General features: G+C 53.4%; 2 protein-coding genes across 8 annotated transcripts in view; one reads left to right on the top strand and one right to left on the bottom strand.

Annotated features, from left to right (window-relative positions):
- ca16b (carbonic anhydrase XVI b) overlaps positions 1-4198 on the top strand; it is a 39811-nt gene extending 35613 nt beyond the window's left edge. The window contains exons 20-29 of one of the 2 annotated variants that reach the window (XM_086168136.1): positions 592-785; positions 859-994; positions 1215-1361; positions 1468-1561; positions 1900-1976; positions 2064-2192; positions 2274-2420; positions 2501-2643; positions 3237-3372; positions 4009-4198. In XM_086168136.1, coding sequence (XP_086024262.1) covers positions 592-785; positions 859-994; positions 1215-1361; positions 1468-1561; positions 1900-1976; positions 2064-2192; positions 2274-2420; positions 2501-2643; positions 3237-3372; positions 4009-4155 — 1350 coding nt within the window. In that variant the 3' untranslated portion in view covers positions 4156-4198. The remainder of the gene's footprint in view (positions 1-591; positions 786-858; positions 995-1214; positions 1362-1467; positions 1562-1899; positions 1977-2063; positions 2193-2273; positions 2421-2500; positions 2644-3236; positions 3373-4008) is intronic. The other variant, XM_086168137.1, reaches the window with a different exon arrangement.
- Positions 4199-6187: 1989 nt separating this feature from the next.
- Positions 6188-18387, bottom strand: part of cadpsb (Ca2+-dependent activator protein for secretion b) — a 36410-nt gene continuing 24210 nt past the window's right edge. For 2 of the 6 annotated variants that reach the window (XM_086168140.1, XM_086168138.1), the window contains 13 exons: positions 17772-17878; positions 17428-17457; positions 14546-14702; positions 14309-14450; positions 13730-13891; positions 12543-12698; positions 12308-12455; positions 12141-12215; positions 11976-12059; positions 11822-11854; positions 11590-11697; positions 7708-7812; positions 6188-7627 (listed from right to left, as the gene is read on the bottom strand). In XM_086168140.1, the coding sequence (XP_086024266.1) occupies positions 7451-7627; positions 7708-7812; positions 11590-11697; positions 11822-11854; positions 11976-12059; positions 12141-12215; positions 12308-12455; positions 12543-12698; positions 13730-13891; positions 14309-14450; positions 14546-14702; positions 17428-17457; positions 17772-17878 (1484 nt within the window). In that variant the 3' untranslated portion in view covers positions 6188-7450. The remainder of the gene's footprint in view (positions 7628-7707; positions 7813-11589; positions 11698-11821; positions 11855-11975; positions 12060-12140; positions 12216-12307; positions 12456-12542; positions 12699-13729; positions 13892-14308; positions 14451-14545; positions 14703-17427; positions 17458-17771; positions 17879-18387) is intronic. The other 4 variants (XM_086168141.1, XM_086168139.1, XM_086168142.1 and 1 more) reach the window with 3 other exon arrangements.

The following is an 18387-nucleotide window of genomic DNA, read 5'->3' on the forward strand; positions in this document are numbered from 1 at the left end:
ATTAAGAAATGACATCGAAATGTGAGTTACAGTAGAATTCACAGCTGGACTGCTGACATGCTGTCGCCCAAAGATCACTCAGAAGTTGACTAGAGAAACGCTCAGAAGTCAAACAAGGAACGGATCAGAACTCTACTGAAGATCTTAACCCAAGAAAAGAACTGCTCAGCAGTCGACTGAATTGCTCAGAGCTCCCTTGAAGAATTGCCAAGAGCTCAATTGAAGAAGTGCCCAGAAGTCACCCAAAGAAGCGCTCAAAAACTCCCCTCAAGAACTGCGCAAAAGTCAACCGAAGAACCGCTAACGGCTGAACCGAGGAACCGCTCAGACATCTCCCGAAGAGCTGTTCGGACGTCAACAGACAACCTCTCAGAGCTCATGCGCAGGACTGCCAAGACCGAAGAGGCACTCAGAACTCAACCGAAGAACCGCTCAGAAGTCAACCGAGAAGCAACTCGGAGCTCACCTGTAGAATTACTCAGAACTGACCGAGAGTTCCTGTTCTTGTCAATAAATGTTCTTAACCTCGAAGACGAGTAACTCTGTACAAACTTCTGTCCGTTGGTTCTCCGGTCCGGTGTGCCAAACCAGGGTGCTGCCGTTTCCTTTCAGGGTCAGAAGGGGAACCCCAAAGGGAGGCTGAACGAGCGCATGGTGATTCAGTACCACTACACCCAGTGGCCCGACATGGGCGTACCAGAGTACACGCTCCCCGTCCTGACCTTCATCAACCGCTCATCGGCGGCTCGGACTGCAGACATGGGTCCGGTTCTGGTCCACTGCAGGTAGGTCTTTGCTGCGCCAGCCGGTGTGGTTAGAAGGCGGCCTTGTTGAGGTATGTCTGTGCCGTCTTCTCAGCGCTGGGGTCGGACGTACGGGCACCTACATCGTCATTGACAGCATGCTACAGCAAATCAAGAACAAGAGCACCATCAGCATCCTGGACTTCTTGAAACACATCCGCACACAGCGCAACTACCTGGTCCAGACAGAGGTATGGAGGTGGCAACCATCTGGGATTATAGGTCTTTCTTCCCTCTATGGAATAGAAGCTGGTCTGGTCTGAAAGCTGAGGTTCCAAAGTTCCTCGTGGTTCCAACTCTGTTTCATTTCATCTTGGATTGGACGTTTTTTTTTTTTTCTTTCCTGTTCCTCCGTCTCGACGCGCATTAAAACTACTGGCCCTAAAAGCTTTGCTCACTCCCGTCCTGCAGGAACAGTACGTCTTCATCCACGACGCCCTGATGGAGGCCATCTTGAGCAGGGAGACGGAGGTGCCGGCCTGGCAGCTGCACAGCTACGTCAACAGCATCCTGACGCCCAACTCCACTGGCCGCACCCGGCTGGAGAAGCAGTTCAGGGTAAAGGGAACCCTCTTGGGGTCTGGTGCAGGTTCTAGACAGGTTCTGGACTAGCTGCTGACCCCCCACCTCCACCCACCGGGTGCTGTTCTTCCTGTCTCCATAGCTGCTGACTCAGTGTAACACCCGCCTGGTGGAGTGTTTCAGCGCTCACAAGGACTGCAACAAGGAGAAGAACCGCAACTCCTCCGTGGTTCCCTGTGAGTGTCTCGCTCCATGGTGCTGAGGTTTGGAGAGCATAAAAGAACCATGCGTGGTAGAACTCATAGAGGAACCGGCTGTTAGAACCAGACGGGTGAGCCATCTCCGTTTGGAAAGTGAAAGTACGCAAGACACCGCGACGTCTGGATCTTGTGTTCTCCAAACGTCAGTCAATAATTCAAGATGGTTCTGGCTCTAAATTTAGAATCTATTTCCATAATCCTGTAAGTTAATCTCCTGAGCGGTTCTCAGCGCCCTGGCGAGGGTTGCTATAGCAACAGTCAGTCCGGCGGTGGATGCGAGTACGTCTCTCCATTGGTCTTCTGCCTCTTTTCAGCGGAACGTGCGAGGGTGGGCTTGACCACTTTACCCGGAATGAAAGGGACGGACTACATTAACGCCTCCTACATAATGGTACGGCCTGTTTTATCCTCCTCGGTCGCGACCTCCCGATCTCCACCCCTCAGACCTGATGTTGCTCCCCGGTTCTCCTCACCTCAGGGTTACTACCGGAGCAATGAGTTCATCATCACCCAGCATCCTCTGCCCCACACCACCACGGACTTCTGGAGGATGATCTGGGACCATAACGCCCAGATTATCGTCATGTTGCCGGACAACCAGGGCTTGGTGAGTCGTGGTCTTATCATCGCAGACGTCCGGCGAAGGCCTCGTGCGGAGTCGTGACCAGGGGAGGCCGTGTCTCCACAGGCGGAGGATGAGTTTGTTTACTGGCCGAGTCGCGAAGAAGCCATGAACTGCATCGCCTTCACCGTCACGCTCATCAACAAGGACCGGCTCTGCCTCTCCAACGAGGAGCAGATCATCATCCACGACTTCATCCTGGAGGCCACGCAGGTGAGTCCTCGTCGGACACCAGATTAGAAGAACCTCCTGGTTCACACCCGGGTTCACCTTCTCTTCCTTCTGCTCCTCAGGATGACTACGTTTTGGAGGTGAGACATTTTCAGTGCCCGAAATGGCCGAACCCCGACGCTCCCCTCAGCAGCACCTTCGAGCTCATCACCGTCATCAAGGAGGAGGCCATGACCCGAGACGGGCCCACCATCGTACACGACGAGTAGGTTCTTTTGATGATGCTAGAGCGGTGCAGGACATGTTGCTAAGCTGTGAGAAGGTGGAGAGATGTGACATAGGTGGGGCAAAGGAGCACAGGGTGAATGTTGGGGTACATCGGGAATCCACTCTGGGCCCCTTCTTGTTTGCACTGCTGATGGACAGGCTGACAGGCAAAGTTGGACAGGCCTATCTATGTTTGCAGATGACATTGTGATCTCCAGTGAAAAGGTGGAAGAACATAAGAGAGGTGAAGGTATGCCCTGGAAAGGAGAGTAATGAAGGTTAGCCGAAGGAGGACAGATTACTGAATTAGAGGAACCCAGGTGGAAGGACGAGGCTACGGGGAGTGGAGATAAAGAAGGTGGACAATTTTAAGCACTTGGGTCAACAATCCTGAGCAAGGGAGAGGGTGGAGAAGAGGTGAAGAAACAGGTCAGGGGTGATAAAAGAGTATAAGCCAGAAGCAAAGGAAAGGGGCAGAAGCAGTCGTAGCATCTGGTTTTACACTAAGGATGCAGAGATGGAGGCAGCAAAGATGTTGAGGAGGACCAGAGAGGAGGTTCACGGACACTTACGGCAGGCGTCTCCTGGCAGGTACGGAGCAGTGTCGGCAGGGATGCTCTGCGCTCTCACCACGCTGTCCCAGCAGCTGGAGAACGAGGGGGTGGTCGACGTCTACCAGGTGGCCAAGATGATCAATCTCATGAGGCCGGGTGTCTTCACTGATGTGGTAAGACCTCATGTCCACTTTCTACTTCACTCTTTTGATGTAGGACTCATTATTTTTAATGTTAGCTTATCTACACCAGGGTGACATGGTGGTCAGTGGTTAGAACCTCCACCTCACAATAAGAAGGTCCCTGATTGGATTCCAACAGGGGAACTTTCTGGATGGAGTCTTCTCGCTGTCCAGAATCATGAAAGAGGCTTACTGGAGACCCTAAATTATCCAGAAGCGTGAATGAGCGAGTGAATGTCGTATGCTTTTACATGGTTTGTGAATGACGGAGCAAACGTTGTATGCCTTAAATGGTTTGTGAATGACGACGCAAACGTTGTATGCCTTTACATGGTTTGTGAATGAGGGAGCAAACGTTGTATGCCTTTACACGGTTTGTGAATGACGGAGCAAATGTTGTATGCCTTTTTTTGGTTTGTGAATGGTTGTATGTCTCTTTTTGTGGCCCTGTGATGGATCCAGGATAAGCAGTGTAGAGAATGACTGTATGAATGAGTGAATGATCAACACTTGTATGCACATAGAGCCAAAAGGCTTGTAGATTCAGAAACATCCCGGTTCGTCCACCAGGGGTCAGTGGAGTCCCTCCTGAATGGGCATTGACCTTGTTTTCTGTTATGTGCGCAGGAGCAGTACCAGTACCTTTACCGGGCCCTGCTCAGCCTGTCGGCCGGCACCGAGGGTGTCCTCGGCGCCGCGTACGCCGACTCCAACGGCGGGACGGCGATGGCCGACGAGTCGGACCCCGCCGAGAGCATGGAGTCGCTCGTCTGATCCGAGGTCCTCACAGCTGCTTCGTTTTAAAGGAAATGACCAAGAAGCTTCCGGAGGCCTTTTTTTTTTCCTGCCTATTCCACGAAAAACCTTTTTTATACGGAAACAGTTTTGATATTTATAAACATAAACTGTGCGTTTATGTAACATGATATTTGTAAACATCCTGCTGAGCGGCGGCGGCGGCGGCGGCGGCGGCGGCTGACATCCAGGGAACGGCTGCTCCGTCCAGTTTGCACTAGACTGTCAGTGTTACCGCCGATGGACTCGGACACGGCGCCGGCTCCAACAACGTCTACGGGCTTCCCAGCATGCAAACGGGAAGCTCCGCCTCCTCCTCGTCACGCCACTCGTTTCTGCCCGGAACCCGCGGCTTCCGTTCGTCCCCTCATGGAACGTCACGCTGGACTTAGCTTTGCTAAGCTAACCCCCTCCCCATGTAAAGTATTTAATAGATTATTTCCCTGAGTCGGGGATAAGCCTCGCCTCCCTGTAACCGAATCCTCCTGATTTTCCGCTTCTAGCATTTCAGCACAGCTTTTAAGACCGTTGCCATGGAAACGGAGCTGTCAGTCAGTCACCCCCCCCCCCCCCCCCCCTTCCATCATCAGTGCCTTAGTAAATATCACGGCGAATTTCCGTCGAGCATCATTTTCCTTTGCATTTGCTTTTCACGTATTCATGGACGGGGAATCCCCGCCGCTCTTGTCCGGAGGTCCAGGTCTGTCTTAGACAAAGTCGTAGAAGACAAACTGACAAGGGGGTGGACAGGTTGTCCACCATCACCTGCCGACCGTCAATGACGGCGTTTATTTGGGGGGCGGAAGCCGGCGGTTTTAGGTGAAAGCAAATTCCAAGTCGGAGGTCATTTCCTGCTCTTCAGGAGTCTACATGTCCTCTTGCCTGAGGTCTCCCCACGTTCTCCTGCCCGGCTTCCGTCCACGTTCCCCAGCCCGGGTTCTCCTCATGTTCTCTCCGGGTTCTTCCTCCCACAGTCCAAAAACAGTCCGCTGTTTCATTGAAGACTCCAAATTGTCCGTAAGTGTGAGCAGCCGGATGATTGACAGCCGACCCGTCCGGGTTAAGCCCCGCCCCTCCATGTCAGCTGGGATCGTGACCTCGTGAGCGGGAGGTGACCCCCTCTGAGGTCCACGTGATCAGGTTCTGACCCGCCTCCTGCCGGGCTCTCAGGTGCGTCTCCTCAGAGCAGCGGACGGGTTTCCTAAGGTCAAAGGTCACGGTGTCACCTGCTCCCGCCACTCACCGCGTCCCCGTCAAATGATGTCATGTATTTGTTATATTGTACCAGTCAGTTCTGGGATGGCGCGGGCCAACGACGCCATCGGGGGGCCGACGTTTTCCTGCAAACTGTCACGATTAAAGCTTTATTAAACGCTGAACATCACGTTCTCAGCGGCGTTTGAATTTGCGAACAGGAAACGCGCAGGAAACCAGGCCGGGGCGCCGGGGGCGGACCGGACCGAACCGTCCGAGGAGGCGGCGCTCGAACCCACGAGTACCTCGACCGCGAGATCGTCCGAACCGCAACGCTGCCTGGATTTGTTTACTGTGTTTATAGATACGATGCAGTACTGGTAAGTATTGCCAAGTGCAGTTTTACTTGCCAAACAAGTGCCGTCACTTCTGGACTATTAGGCGCACCTGAATATAAGGCGCAGTGGCTAAAAACGACTAAATAAATCTCTGTACATATATAAAACGCGGGTTTCCAGGTTGTAATATGAGATATTTACACACAAGCATTTACTTAAATCCATAGCGGTAACATCCACACGTCCGTACTGGAAATGTTTTGTTCAAAACCGGCTGAAGAAGATGAATAATAAATAGGACAATCCATCCATTTGCTATCTGGGTCTTCCTACTAAAAGCACTAAAAGTTGTCGGACTCAGAATTTCACGCCCATTTCATCGACCCGATGATGTTTTGTCGGCTTGAAGCTAGTTAGCACTTAGCATCCTCTAGATGTCGCTGGGTGAATGTGCGTGCCAGTAACCATGACGACGTACACACATGTACAGTAATTTATTTGGAGGCCACAGCTCTTGCATATTACAACTGTTGGCTTTCGTAAGGCAAAAAAAACAAAACTAAACAGAACACGAAAAAAAAAAAAAAAAAAGCAAGAATGAATCCACCAGCTAGTTCACACAGGAAACAGAAAGCATGGGGGGGCAGTGGGGGGGCGGAGGGGGGGTCGAACCCACGGCATGCAGCGATGGCTCAGAATGCAATGTACAGCATTTTATATTTATATATATTTATATCATATATACAAAACAACAGTGAGACCCAAACAGACGCCAGACAGCTCATTCTACAGTCACGGAACAAAGACGACAACTTTTTTTTTTTTTTATTCCTTAAAAAAAAAAAAAAAAAAAAAAAAGGAAAAAAAATTAAAAAAAAAAAGGGGGTTTTTGCTTGTTTTTTTTTTTGTTTTTTTTCTCTGTAAAAGTGCAACTCAATGAAAATAGAACCTGCGTCTTCTCCTTCTGCCTCTTCTTCTTCTTCTTCTTCTTCTTCTACTGTCCAAATAAAAATAGAATCTCCTAAGTTATCAAAACGGAGCGTGAAAGGGCGAGTATTGCATCGAGGGCCCTCCGGCTGGAGATTTGCATTGAACGCGTCGGGTCGGTGAGGTGGGCGGGCGGGCGGGCGGGCGGGCGCGGCGTCGACACGTGGACGGGGAGCTTGCGGACGGTATGGGGGGACGCCGGACGCCGCCGGGACTTCCTGTCTTGACGCCGGGCGTTCGAACAACGCGGAGGGGGTTTATTTTTCCAGGTTAAAGCGGTCGGCATTCACTTAAAAACAGACAAGACGAGTAAAGGGGTCCACGCACACTCATCGTCACGACAACGTACCATTAATGAATGTAGAATATCGACAAAGAAGCGCCATATAGGTTTGCGTTGGACGGGGACACACCTAATAATCTCACTCGACATCGTCAAACAAATGGTTCTCCATATTGCTTAGTAACACATAGAGATGAATTTAGAGATGGATGAATCGAAGACGAGTGCGATCTTCATCATGACGCTGCCAATCGTGGTTATTTTTTTTTTTTTTTTTTAACATCTTCACGTTGAGTTTCCTCAGTATAAGCACTATTTTTAGAGTTAATAGTTCCTTCGTAGGCGTTTTCGAGCTGACGAGGTCCTAGAGTGGCTATCAGTTGGTACATGCATCGGTAACCAGGCTAAAGTCAAAGGTGTGGAAGGGGCTTCTGGGGACGGGGGTTCGGAAGGGGGTGTCAGTGCACGGGCTCTAGTCGTCCTCTTCGTCCTCCTCGTCGCTGTCCTTCATGGAGATGCCCTGCATGCCTCCTTCCCTCACCGAAGCCGTGGCCTCCTCCACCGTCAGCCGGTTGCGCACGGTGTCGTACATCTTGCTGTTGAGGGTGGAGTCCAGGACGCCCTGCAGTCGGAAGTCCCGGTACTTTTTCTGCACAAGCAAAAGACACGTTAGCAAACGGGCGCCGCCGCTGCGCGCCAGGGCGCGCCGCGCCGCGCCACAAATGTCACCTTGGTAATCCTGATGAGGATCTTGAGCTGGTAGACGTGCAGCTGCTGGTCCATGCGCTCGGTCAGCCAGGTGCCCAGCAGGTTCATGGTAGCCGTGTACCATTGCTGAAAGACACGACACAACACTCCAGCAAAACACACACACACACGGCACGGACACGGCGACCGCACACACACGCACGCGCTCATGGCCTGGACACGCTAACAGCACACACACACACACACACACACAACATGGACATGGTGACAGCACACACTCACACACACCCAGCCTGTGTGTGAAATCACCCAAGGAGCAGTAAAAAGAGCGTCACTCAGAGCACCTGTAGTGCTGTGGGAGTGTAGTACTTGAAGTACTGTGAGAGTGTAATACCTGTAGTATTGTGGGAGAGTAGTACTGTAGTACTGTTGGAGTGTAGCACTTGTTGTAATATGGGAGTGTAGTTCTTGAAGTACTGTGAGAGTGTAATACCTGTAGTATTGTGGGAGAGTAGTACTGTAGTACTGTTGGACTTGTACTATGGGAGTGTAGTACCTGTAGAACTGTAGTAGTGTAGTGCTGTAGTAACTGTGGGAGTGTAGTACTTTAGTAGTGTAGTACTTGTATGACTGTGGGAATGTAGTACTTGTATAACTGTAGTAGTGAAGTACTTGCAGTACTATGGGAGTGTAATACTTGTAGAACTGTAGTGCTGCAGTAATGGTGGGAGTGTAGTACTTGTAGTACTATGGGAGTGTAGTACCTGTAGAACTGTGGTACTTTAGCAATGTGGGAGTGTTGTACTTGTACAACTGTAGTAGTGAAGTACTTGCAGTACTATGGGAGTGTAATACCTGTAGAACTGTAGTGATGTAGTAACTGTGGGAGTGTAGTACTTGCAGTACAGTGGGAGCGCAGTACTTGTAGTACTTCAACAAGATTCCGAGAGGGCATAAGAGCAGCGGTGGACTACTGACAACTATCAGAAGGTGGAGTTTCCTACAAGGGGGCAGAGTCTCCGGATGGGCGCTGCTTTAACCTGTACCTGGATCTCAGCTCGTTTCCTCGTTTGTTTTTGGTTTGTTTACTTTTTTTTTTTTTAGCAAAATGAGCGACGGGATGGAGGTGAGTCGATGGTCAGCAGGCAGGGGGGGCGGCGCTGCGGTTCTCCGGTTCCCCGCGAGGACACCGGAGAACCGCGGCGGTGTCTGAGAGCTTCGCCGTCGTCAAAACCGCCGACGTTTAAAGAGGAAATTCGAGCCCCGTGAGGGAAGCCGGCGGGGGGTTGGTAGGGGGGCCAGATTGGGACGGGGGTCTTTTCGTCGGACCGGGTCAGGGCTGGGACTCGAGGCCGGATCTGCAGGTGCCTGTCCACGTTACAGTCCAGTCCAGCGTGCAGTGCATGCAGGCCCCGCGGGCGGGCGGGCGGGCGGGCGGGCGGCAGAGAACGTGCTCGAGGAAGATTGTTCTATGTGCAAATGAGGCAGAACTCTGAGGAGGAAGAGGGTCATGCTAGAAGATGTACAGAGGAAGATTATTCGACTCCAAAATCATGCCGACCAACATAATGTGAGAAAACAACGCGACACTGGAGATAAGTGCCACTTCTGAGTTTCGGGTTCGAGGAGGCAGCAGGGATGGCGTTAATCAGAAAAGAGGAGGTCCGAGGGGGTGCGGAAATCAACTCAGTGACAGAGAGGTGAAGTAACAGCTGATGCGACAACCTGGACGGAGATGACGCGCATGCAGTGGGTGGGGAAGGAGATGGAGCAGATGGAGGAGATGGTCCAGGTGGTCCGGGCGGAGGAGGAGATGCAAAGGCGGCCGAGTACAACCGAGACGTGATTTTTAAGACCTGCTCGGACTGAGACGGACCGGAAAACCTCACGGGGGGGAGGGGGACGACACAAGTTCACGGGACAGAGCTGAGGACACGAGGGGAAGGGGGTGAGAAGGTGGGGGTCCACACTTGAAGATAGAATGAGACAGAGGGAGACGAGTAGGGGACGGTGTGGACCTGGAGACAGAAGCAGACCCAGCTGACAGCAGGACCGCTCCAGAACCAGCTCAAACCCCGGAGAAGATGCGTCTGGACGGACTCCTGCTGCCACAGCCGGCATGACGAGATCTACACCAGAGGCTTCTGAGTGCTTGTCAGACGTGGACACGCAACACCTCCTCGCACAGCCAGTAGGTCACACACACACACCCAGACACACACCCACACACACTCTGAATGGTATGAAGCACACACAACACAACATTATGTGTCGCTCGGGTCACACATGGAGGACACATCGCCGTCGATGTTAGGATTGTGTCGTGGTAAGACAGTGCTCTCTTTACCGTCACGCGCGCTCCTTCCCAACATGGCTGGTTCGTCCTCGTGACCTCGCGGTCTGAAGGTTCTCAGCCCTCCGGGTCACATGGTTGTCGAAACTTGTCGTGGCAACCGGACCTCTCCTTGGAGACCCTCCCCTCATCTGAGAGGCTTCCTTGGTTCTAGTAGACTGTAGGGAGTTTCTGTTACATATCTGCTGGGGTTGGAGTTTCGGGGCGGGTCCAAGGTGAGACGGTTGGTTACTCTAATAAGCGAATTATTTTGCAGGAACTAGGTTGAAATGCGCCAGGACAGCTAACATTTAGGCCAACATGGGTAACAAAAGAAGTTCATGAGTTGGCCTGGGCTGAGGCTCTAGAGGGAGCCACCCAGAGCCAGGAGAGAGGCCTTTTGACCGCCCCGGGTCAGTTGCAGGAGGTAGCTTGATCTGCGGGTATCTCTGTGTCGATCTGTTCGGGGAGTTATCTCGGCACAGCGTTGTATGAAGGTCTCTCCGGCATGACAAACATGGCCTCTTTGAGTCCTCTCTCAAAGCATCGGTCTCCTCTGGCGAAGAGAAGGACATCAATGTCTTCAAAGGAGTGGCCCTTGTTCTTCTGGTGGAAGTGGACCTTGGATTCCTCACCCAAAGAGACGGCTCTCCGGTGTTGGGCTGTCCGTCTACTGAATGTCCACTGTTAAGTGCAATGTGGATTGTGATTAACCCTACGCTGCAGACAGGTCTTCAGGTCAGGGCTCCATTGTCCACCCTCACCTTAAGGACAAGGGCCGCTCCTTCGCAGACCGCGGTGTACCCATCCTGGCCAGTGAAGACAGGTAGTCCGGGAGAGGAATCAGCCCCAGCAGTTGTATATACCAGAAACTACCCACGTTCGAGCCTCAGGGATGAGACGAGGAAGGTCTTCAAGAAGAAAAAGACCAAGTCCGGTCGTGACTACATTTGCGTTTCCAAGGATTTAGTTTGTTGTGGCTTTGGAGCTTCATCAAAGGTTCTGGTAAACTTCAGGAGCTTCACTTACAGGACTGATCGGTATCAGCTGAGAGTACTCTTTGAAGCTCCCGCCGGCCATGTTGGGAACGAGTGCTGTGAAAAGCCAACGGTGACGACATGTTGGCCTCTGCCTCATGGCCACCCACCGCCAACCCAACCCCCTGCCGCCATCTCGGCTCCTCCGGCTGAGGCAGAGAGGCAGACATGTTCCCCCCTGAGCGGTCGGCTCCTTCCGGAGAGCACTGCTTCTGACAATCCTTCATTCGCGCTTGTTTCGAGGATGCTTTTATGGACTCTTTGTAAGTAAGAGTGTCAGCACACAAAGGCCCAAAAGCACTGCGGCAGAAAATGCGCGTCGGAATGCAGCGAGCGGCAGCCAGGTTTCAGAGAGAACACAGACAAGAGAGAAGAAAGAGGTCGGAGGAGGAGAGGGTGGGAGGAGAAGCCTCCTGCCAGGCGAGGATACAACTCCTGCTCTTAAAATGGGACTTATCCCTCCCTGCCTGGTTGTTTTGCCACATTCTGGAGGGCCCCCCCTTCTTGGTGAGGAGGAGACGGCATCTTACTTACATCAAATAACCTTTCTATGTACACCTCCTCATTGACCTTATCACGGAGCATATCCTGAGAGTGGCGGACAAAGGTCACGTAGCCGTCGGCCACGTCCATCCCGGGTTTCTGGAAGGCAGACACAGAAGAAGGTCTTGGCGGGGCGGAAGGTAGACCCGAACCCCCGGCGGCACCTCCACCCGCGGGGAGGGGAAACATCACTGCGCCGGTCACGGGAGGTCGTTCTACTCACAGGTACGTCCACATACTTGGAGGCAGCTTTCACCTGCACCCACAACATACACACACACACACACACACACACACACACACACAAATTCTGGTTTACAGGCGCTCAGGCGGCGCTCCGCTGTGATTGGCCGGGAGGAAGGGAAGCAGCATCTCACCGTGAACGAGAGAAACGAGGAGAAGAGAGTGCCTTCGTCGTATCTGGAGATCTTAGCCAGCACCCCTTCCAGGATAGCAACGAACTGGGGAGGGTCGTAAGTCAAACTCAGCTGGATGTGTGTGTGTGTGTGTGTGTGTGTGTGTGTGTGTGTGTGATACTGCACCTTTGCCACCAGGAACTGGATCATGTCCTTCACGCTCTCCTCGATGAGATCGTCGATCTGGGAGTGGAACTGCTTCTGTGGAGACCAGGAGAACGTACATGTATGCTTAGAGAAAATGTCTGAGCTCAGGTTTTTCTTTTGGGGTTTGGGGGGGTCGGCGGCTGCACCTCCTGGCCCATCTCCATGGCGCACAGCTTGGCCGACTGGTCCTTGGCGTCCACCATCACGTTGAACATGGTGCACAATGTCGGCGAGATGCGGAAATCTGTGGACTTGCTGCTTTTGGCCAGTTTGGACTCGAATGCCATCCTGGTGCTGCAACGGCAGAGGTACATTTCGTTTTAGAGAGAAGGTTCCCGAAGGTTCTCGCAGATACTCGAGGTCCGCCTCCTGAGGACGCACCGCTTGACGCAATTCTCGATCATGTTGCTGGACATGAGCTTGATGCGGCTCTCCAGGTGTTTGGCGAACTCCTCCTCGGGCCAGTGCAGGTCCCTGATAAAGGTCTGGAGGGCGTCCAGCTTCCAGAAGAGGTCCTCCGATGTCCCGGAGCCGTTGCTGCGATCCAACCGAGTAAGCACACACAGACATACAAGTGAAGATCAGGGAGCACCTGCAGGGGCAAGGGGTGGTAGACTAGTGGGAGGAGCCAAGGAGGAGGCCGTTCCTCCACACAGTGTAGTTCTACTCCTCTCAATGCGCCAACTGGCCCTTGCAGGGTCCTCACTTCCTGTGTGGGGGGAAGGGAGGGGGCGGCGTCAGCGCAGAGGAGAAGCCTCACTGTGTGCGATGGCTGATCAATAACCATGCTGTGAGGTGATCGGGTGGGGGGGTTGAGAGGTCACATGCAGGTGAGGTCACTGCAGACACGGCATCGTGTGAAGACGGGGGTGGGGTGGCGAGCGAGATGGCGTTCATGGCTCAAACCAGGCCCTCTCACAACATCCAGGACTCGCCACCCCTACTGTCCCCTCAAGGTGGACTCACTCACATGCATACCGCAACAAAAGCCTAGGCGAGAGCGAGGGAAGCGACTGCCCTCGCCCGTCCTGTCGCCTCCATCAGAGATGGTCCGACTAGGACTGAGGGAATGAAACTTGCAGAAAGAAGGACCTTGTTGACTTCACTTCATTGAACCCCCCCCCACCCTGCTTTAGTTTGGCTTCCTTCTTTCCTTCTTGACCCTTTCACTCCTGCACCTTCACTTTGTTCTCAAGTTTCATTCCACGTAGCCAGATGGTCACTGCACAAACACACACACACACACACACACACATACTGTACACACCCACACAGGCAGGTCCTCTGTGGCCGACCTGCGTCTCCACAGGTCAACACGGTGCATGCTGGGACAGAGGAGGGGCGCCTGAGACCCTGTCCATCCTTGGCATGAGCATGAAGAGACGCCGGCGGGAGCGCACCGGTGGTAGTCTACCGGTACGTTTTTTTTGGGTGGCCGAGATCAGCGCCGTCGGCGCCGTCGCCTTGCGGATTATTGGATTGAGACGCCCGCGCGTCTGAGGACATCCTCATGCCAAGGCGGTCTCCACTGGCTCGGTGAATCTGAAGTAAAGGTGTTGAATACACACTCGGAGTCATATATCGCAGCCATCCACGACGGGGTCGAAAAGCTAGGCATTTGCGGAAGGTTAACTGATAGTCCTGCTACTGGCACTGGCAGGTTTGGTACTTTGGGAATTTGGAGGTTGACATTTGGTAGGTTCACATTGGGCAGATTACTTGTTAAACTCCTGCAGAGAAGACAGACAAAAAAAAAAAAGTAAATGAATCCATGGCAGCGGCTGGCGGCGCCGCAGCGAAACTCGTCACGGGGAGCAGCACTGGAGTGACTGTCGGAGACACAGGAGAGAGCTGGACGCACACACAAGTACTCGGTCAGAAGCGAGGTGGCGCTGCACGCGACAGACACGGAAGTATTCAGTGTAGTATCTTCAAGTGACGGTCATAGTAAACATGGTGACGCAGAGGTCGGATGAGGCGCAACAGGAATGGAGACGGCTAGCGACGCCACGGGAAGCTTTCATGAAGCGGCTGGATCACAGACGGGACTCCTCCGCGCGGGCGTCCTCGTCGGCCGTTGGACTACAAACGAGCTGCGGGGTTAGGGAGGAGCTAGATAGGCGTCGGGTGGGAGGTGGGCTTCTTACTTTACGGGCTCCCAGGACTCCCGTTCAAAGCCCTTGTGAATGGACTGGGCGATGGAGGACTCCATCAGGTCCACATATCTAACTACCAGGGGAGCATACAGGTCCTGCAGGTGCTTGTGGAACTTCCCGTTGCACAAGTGATCTGGGGAGGAGAGAAGCAGTAGCAGGAGATTTGTCTGTCTGTCCATGGGTCGCCCTGTAAGGGTAAGGGTAAGGGTAAGGTTGAGGTTGGCTTACAGTCCATCCGGAGGAAATCGTTGAGCAGCTGGAAGAGCGGGAAGCTGTCCCAGCTCTCCGGGGACTGGATCTCCAGGGCGGCGTCCATGTCGATGGCGTAGAGGGCCAGGAAGTTCTCGGCGTGCTCCACCATGAGGTCAGTCCACCATGCAAACGCCTACAGAGACAGCAGGGAGACAGGCAGGTGGGTGATGGAGGGGGTGGATTAGGACAGGAAGGAACTACAGAGAAACCCCCCCAGGCCTCTTTGGGCTGTGTCCACGGCGGAGGGCGGCAGTGTTCTTCCTCCCGTGACCCGACTTACCTGAGGGGGAACGTTAGCTCTAAGGGGAAGCAGCAGCTGTTAGAACATCAGGGGCTCTAGAACAGGCCTTTTGGTTCTGAGCCAGGTTCCCTCAACCAGCTTTATGCACATCTTTGAAGCGGGAAAACAACAAAAGATCTTCTGAGGCCCTGACAGAGCTGAGACAGAGGGAATCTGATCTTTGCAACCACCGTCCGAAATTCTGTTTACGTGTCGGTCTGGAGTCGGGAAACACTTTTAGGTTCCTGGTTCTCCATGTCTGTTTGAGTGGTTCTCCTGCTAGCCCCCTGCTTGCCTGGGTTCTATCCATGTTCTCCTGCCTTGCTTCCCTCTGTATGTTCCCTCCATCTTCCCCCCTGCCTGTGTGGGTTCTCCCCCAACATTAGTTACCGAGCTCCTCTTTGGTGGAACCATCTTGAGATCTTTGTTTGACAATAGGCTTTAAAACCTTCCTTTTTGAGAAAGCCTATAGTTAGCATTAGCTTAGCCCCTGGCTAGGCTGATGGATGTCCCATAATGCACCGCTCTGACTCCTAACTCTCCCTATCTTGTCTGCACTCGAGTGCCTTCACAAGTGCATGGTAGTAACGTCCATCTTCTCCCAGGTCCCTGTACGCTCATGTTGCAGGATCTCAGGGGATGCGGCTTGATCTACTGCACTGTTCGACATCTTTATTTCTTGATGTATATCAAAGCTATTAATGTATGATACCAGCAATTAGCGTGTAGCTGTTAGCGCACCGGGTATTTTAAGTGATTGAATTTATTGATTGAAGCGCCTTTCACTCCAGACCTCCATACAACTTCTGTGTCCGTCAACCTCCTGCTTTGTATCTCTGTCCTCCTCTCTAATGGTCTCCCGGTCAAGACAGAAGGCCGCCTCCATTTAGCTTGGATCTGCCCCTGGTCTCTGCACTGGTGAAAGCCAGCCGAGTGCTCGCTGGGAGTATGTTGGGTTTCTGTGGATCCTCTTGCTCCACAAGGAAAGGGTCATCAGACTTGTTGTTAGGCGGCATATGAGTTAAGTGTCAGGGTTCTTCTGCCACATGGCGCTTCAAAGATGTTACATAAGGCTTGCATCAATGCGAGAACATGGCACAGTCGTCGGCAGGGACTACGTGCACGTGCAGCGGGACCACAGCAGTTCTATGAAGAACCCCGCCGCCCCTCCCATCCCACCAAGTCCTTATAGATCATACAAGGAGCACACACGCATGGAGGTCCACGTTTGTGCCTGTGAGGTTCATCCATGTCTGTGGAGGAGCTTCTCTCATGCATAACCTCCCTGCATGCTCCTGGGCGCCAAGAGGAGGAACACCTCCCCACCACCGCCCCGCAACTCATGCACCCCTTGTCCCGTGCTGCGCCGAGGACCGCAGTTCGCAGCTCGCCCCGGGGCTGGAGGCCCTCAGATCGGCCGTGTCCAACTCCTGGGTTGGTTGGTTTGGTTGCACCAGCGGGGGGAGCAGCTGCTACTGCCGGCGGTCTCGGCTCTGGAGTTTTCATCATCACTATCATCACCACTGTCTGGAAGATGCCGCATGCTTTTGTCTCTGCGCACTTCTTTGGTATCTGACAGTCCAAACTCTACTTACCTCACTGCTGTGGTCTAGAAAGGCAAGTGCTAACGCTAGAGGAACAAGCAGCAAACCAAGCTGGTCTGGCACACGGTTGGGGGGTTGGAGAAGGGCTTTTAGTTCAAACAGGGAGGCCGGGCAGTGGCAGAGGGGGGGAGTGGGGGGAGTGGGGGTTCCACCAGGTGGGGAAAACAAGGCAGATCAGGCTACGACCTGGGTTGGAGGTCACACTCCACTCCACTTGATCTACAAGCCTTATCAGACCAGGAGTGCTGTTGTCAATTCACCGGGGGGGACTCGAGGGGGACTCGAGGGGGACTCGAGGGGGACTCGAGGGGGGACTCGGAGGGAGGGGGACTTAGGGGGGGGTCGGGGCAGCGCCAGCGCCCTCTACTGGGCATGCACAAACCAGGAGTCTCATTCAGCTTCACTACATACCTCTTTCCCCTGCTGGGACAGTCACCAGTCACATGACAGTCAGAACATAGGAAGATGAACAGTAATGTATTTTAAGGCATTGGTTTTGTTTAAGGTAGACTAAGAATAGACAGTGGGGAGGGGGGGGGGGATGGAGGGGGGGATGCTTGAACAAGTGCGGACTGTGAAAGGGGAAACAAACGTTCATGGCGGATAAAACCCTGAGGGTTCACATGGAGCATACTTAGGAAAGGGGTTGGGGGTCACCGGCCCTGCATGCTTGAGAGAAAGGAAACCTCCTCATGGCCTGATGGACATGCGTCATGACGACAGCTACGGTGTGCAAGCTCCAGCTGCTCCACCACCTCCGGCGCGTGGAGACAAACAGCTCGGCCTCTTACGCCGACACGCCCACCCATGGCTAAAGCATGTATGAGATCATTCTCGGCCCGGGACGAGCCTCTTGTTGCCACAGTGGCAAGCATGCCGGACAGAGGTGGGGTGGGGAGGTGGGGGCGTGACGGGGACTGGGTGGGGTTGGGGGTTGGAGGTTGGGGGTGGGAGAAGAAATAAAAATACTGTACCGATTGATCTCCAGAACTTGTGACTGCCGCCTGTCAAGCATATTCAGAGAGATACAGTAAATCTGCTTGATATTCTGAGGTCACACTGGGTCAGCCTACCGCACACACACACACACACTCCTCACACACACACACACACACACACACTCGTCAAGCGGCTGCCCAATTACGAGGGGGGGGCAAACAAGGGTAGCAAGAATCGGACGGACTTCCGGGGCTTGTTTCCGAACCTCCTTCCTCAGGCGGCGCGCAACGTTAGCATGAAAAGGGGTTCTACAGCCCGCGAGACGAGGGGTCACGGCACAGAAGGGAGGTGCTTTGAGGAGCAACGGGTTCTCACTCACCTCCGCGTGGTGTTCCTGGTTCTGCTGGAGGACCTCTATGACTAATTCCGCCAGGCGAATTGTTTCCTCCAGCCTTTTGGCAGGTGTGACTAAGCGGCCTACATTCTCTGAGAGAAAAGGGTGAGGGTGAGGGATGAGTGGTTAGTCAGGCACAGAGCAGGATTCCTAAGGGGGGTTCTGACTGTCTGCTTCCTGTTTGCTCTAAATGTCTTATGTAAACACGCCGTGGCGGCCATCTTTTCCCCATAACTGTTCTAGTTATATGCATCGGGCGGCTGCGGGGGCGGGGTTTTTGCGATGCGGCTTTGGGAGGGGCGGGGGGGCGGGGCATGCAAGGTGAGAGGCGGAGCTTCGCCCGATTGGAAAGCCTCCGGCGCCGCTTTTAGCGACGTTTGCGTTTCCAATTTGGAGGCGGAAACAGGAAGTGGAAACTTCTTCTTCTTCTTTGGTCTTTTCCCTTCAGGTGTCGCCACAGCGAGTCCACTTTCTCCATCTAACCCTATTCTCTGGATCCTCCTCTCTCACTCCAACTACCTTCATATCTTCTCTCACGACGTCCATGAATCTTCTCTTTGGTCTTCCTCCAGACCTCTTGCCTGGCAGCTCCAATTCCAGC

Source organism: Fistularia commersonii, chromosome 21, assembly GCF_037954325.1.
Source record: "Fistularia commersonii isolate RoL2024-O1a breed Wild chromosome 21, RoL_Fcom_v1.0, whole genome shotgun sequence".
In the NCBI taxonomy this organism is placed as follows: domain Eukaryota; kingdom Metazoa; phylum Chordata; class Actinopteri; order Syngnathiformes; family Fistulariidae; genus Fistularia; species Fistularia commersonii.